The sequence below is a fragment of the Otolemur garnettii genome, unplaced genomic scaffold (assembly GCF_000181295.1).
Source record: "Otolemur garnettii isolate 467f Iridium unplaced genomic scaffold, OtoGar3 scaffold00094, whole genome shotgun sequence".
NCBI lineage: Eukaryota > Metazoa > Chordata > Mammalia > Primates > Galagidae > Otolemur > Otolemur garnettii.
The window spans coordinates 4,488,321-4,491,937 of NW_003852489.1; the positions used below are offsets into that span (position 1 = coordinate 4,488,321).

The following is a 3,617-nucleotide window of genomic DNA, read 5'->3' on the forward strand; positions in this document are numbered from 1 at the left end:
GTCATTGTTGTTTGGCGGGTCCGGGCTGGGGATTCAAACCCGCCACCTTAGGTGTACGTGGCTGGTGCCTTAGCCGGTTGAGCTATAGGCGCTGAGCCGTCCCTGTTGTTCTTTTAGCTGCCCTGGATTGGGTTTGAACCCACCAGTCTTGGTGTATGTGGCCAGTGCCCTACCCACTGAGCTATCGGTGCCGCCCTCCAATTTTTATTTTCAGACTGCTGTCCTAGTTTTTGGATTTCTGGTTTTCTTTAAATGGGATTGTTTTAATATTGATTATCATTTCTGTTGCAGTTAAGAATCTGAAATAAACAAGAAAGCACAATGTCTTCAATGTGGTCTGAATATACAATTGGTGGAGTGAAAATTAATTTTCCTTATAAAGCTTATCCATCACAGCTTGCTATGATGAATTCTGTAAGTATTTTTCTCCAGTTAAGTCTTTATTACAACACACATATTTATGATCCATAACAAATGTTGGGTATGTGACTACATTCCTATTCTCAGATAGTAAACGGATTGAGAATATTTGCTGAGTTCCTTTGGAAGACCCATCTAATCTGTGTGAAAATAACACTGATTACTGCTAGACTATGTATGTCTGTGGTTAGGAGACAAGGAAGAACATTTGAAAAAATGTTCTTAGCTCTTTTTGAACTTCTATTTACTTTAATGAATTACTGCTTTCTACAAAGTATTTACTATTTTTTTACCTATTATTTTTACTATATTTTTCACCTTTAATTTCTTTGTAGTAATTGAATTATATAGAAAATTAGTGTATAAATTTGAGCAAACCAACTTTCCAGTTTGTTAAATCATAATATTTTGCCATATTTATTCCATATCTTTTTTACTGGTAAAAAAATTATCCTGAATTTGTTCTTTCTCTTTCCTGGTCTTGTTTTTACTTTTATTTCATACATGTGTATCCATAAACACTAGAGTATTATTTTACATATTTTAAAATTTTGTACATTAATATGATACTATACTTATTTTTCTGCACAACTTGATTGTTTTGCCTAACATTACTTTTAATGTGTTAGCCCTGTTAATTACTAATCCATTTCAATTTCTTTATGGTCTTCATTTGTGTAAATATACTGGAATTTATCTGTGCATTTTCCTATTGACAGACATTTAGGTTGATCTCATTCTTTTGCAGTGACAAACAATACTGCTATAAAATTTCTTATGCATGTTTCCTTGTGTTCCTATGGGATTGATTTTGGGTGTATATCTATGGAACTGGACTTGCTGGAGTTGAGCATCTTCAACTTATAATAAGCTGTTAATTTTTGTACAAAGTAATTGCAACAATTTGTAATCCCACTAGCAGTATCCCTTATAAGTTTTCATCAAAGATACTGATAGGTATTAGGGTATTCTTGTTTTATAGAAATGATTGATACTTGCATAATTAAGGCACAAATTGCTTTTTTCATTTCTTTTTTGCTTGTTATGCTGTAACATAACATCATCTTAGGGAGTGGTGTAAAGGAATAAAGTCTAAATTTAATTAAATACAAATATTTCCTTCTACTGCTGTGTTCCCTGGAGAGGAGCCTTATTTCTCCCTGCTATTTTTTTTTTGTACTTCTGAGAAAGTAAAATGTTTATTGATTTTTTTTTAACTGGTTTCTGTGTCCATAGATTGTCAGAGGATTAAATAGTAAACAACATTGTTTGTTGGAGAGTCCCACAGGAAGTGGAAAAAGCTTAGCTTTACTTTGTTCTGCCTTAGCATGGCAACAATCTCTTAGTGGTAAGTAATTGTTTGCTATCTTCAGGTTGTTTATTGGAACCTGAATAAAGCATAAAGTTCTTTTTATCCAGACTGGTTTAACCATGCTCTAGCTAATTTAAATGTTCTCTTTTAAGGTGTTTCTTTATAATAAATTATATATTTCCAAAAGAGTTTCAGTATAGCAAAACATGTTTACTCCTAAAACTACTGAATATAATTTAGTCTTTTATTTGATGATTCATAGAGTACATAAAAGTTTGCATGCTTAATCTTAATCATGAGAATAATTAGATGATTAATTTGTATGTAAAAGATAACAAGAGATGGGGCTGTCGTGATGCTATAACATATGCTAATTGCTTTTTTTTTTTAGTAAATTCCTTCATATACTTGCATACCTGTTCCTTCCTCATAACATTAGAACATGGACTGTATAAAAAAGAAGACATTCTAGTTGATCTTTCTACTTGTTTGGATGCCAGATAAGCAGAAATTTATTATAATATTATTTGTATGAATCCATTTTATTTCCCATAACTTTTACTTTATTTGCTAAGAAATGCCTATTAATATTTACTTTCATGAAATTATATAATTTACAAAACGAATCTGAAATATAAGTGTGGATAAATTTTAGTTACATGATTAGATGGCTTTCACCTAAAGTATTAGAAGAATTTAAAGTGAACCATGGTGTGCCTGTGACATTTTATAAGGTTTCGGCTATCCATTTTAAGTCTTACTGATGTTAATTTTTTAGGAAAATGAGATTACCCAGATTACCAGTTAATAACTTAAAATTTTAATGGCAGATGTCTGGATAATAGAATTAGTAGAATTTTTGTGGTACAAATGGGTAAACAGTGTCAGTACTATTTATTTTAAGAAGTAAATTATTCTGCTTTCTTGGGTATATGTGAATTGTAGTTTGTATGCAGTGTAGACCTATGACAATTATATTTGAGCATCAAAATTACCTGTTTTATATTCATTTTGAATGTTGATTTTTAAATGTATTTTGAAGATCATGTCAGCAATTTTTATTGTCAACTTTTTTATGTCGTAATTTAAATTTTTTTTGAGACAGAATCTCACTATGTCACCCTCTGTAGAGTACTGTGCTGTCACAGCTCACAGCAACCTCAAACTCTTGGACTTAAGTGATTCTCTTGCCTCAGCCTCCCAAGTAGCTGGGATAATAGGCGCCCACCACAACCCCCTGACTATTTTTGTTGATGTTATTGTAGTTGTCACGGTTGTTTGGCAGACCCCAGGCTGGATTTGAACCCACCAGTCCCAGTGTATGTGGCTAGTGCCCTAGCCGCTGAGCTACAGGCACTATGCCTTAATTTTTATTATTTATTTGTTTGTTTTTGTAGAGACAGAGTCTTAATTTGTCACCCTCGGTAGAGTGTGATGGTGTCACATAGCTCACAGCAACCTCCAACTCCTGGGCTTAAGCGATTCTCTTGCCTCAGCCTCCTGAGTAGCTGGGACTACAGGTGCCTGCCACAATACCCAGCTATTTTTTGGTTGTAGTTCGGCTGGGGATGGGTTTGAACCTGCCACCCTCGGTATATGGGGCTGACGCCCTACCCACTGAGCCACAGGTGCTGCCTATTTATTTGTTTATTTATTTTTGAGACAGAACCTCAAGCTGTCACCCTGGGTAGAGTACTGTGGCATCACAGCTCACAGCAACCTCCAACTCCTGGGCTTAAGTGATTCTCTTGCTTTAGCTACTCCCAAGTAGCTGGGACTATAGGTGCCTGCCACAATGCCTGATTGTTTTTTTGGTTGTAGTTGTCGTTGTTTGGCAGGCCCGGACTGGATCCAAATCTGCTAGCTCTGGTGTATGTGGCTGGCG

General features: G+C 34.8%; 1 protein-coding gene across 1 annotated transcript in view; it reads left to right on the forward strand.

Moving 5' to 3' along the window:
• BRIP1 (BRCA1 interacting protein C-terminal helicase 1) overlaps positions 1 to 3,617 on the forward strand; it is a 189,633-nt gene that overhangs the window by 2,636 nt on the left and 183,380 nt on the right. Inside the window, exons 2-3 of the mRNA XM_023516638.1 lie at positions 292 to 414; positions 1,657 to 1,768. Of these exons, the coding sequence (XP_023372406.1) occupies positions 322 to 414; positions 1,657 to 1,768 (205 nt within the window). The 5' untranslated portion in view covers positions 292 to 321. The remainder of the gene's footprint in view (positions 1 to 291; positions 415 to 1,656; positions 1,769 to 3,617) is intronic.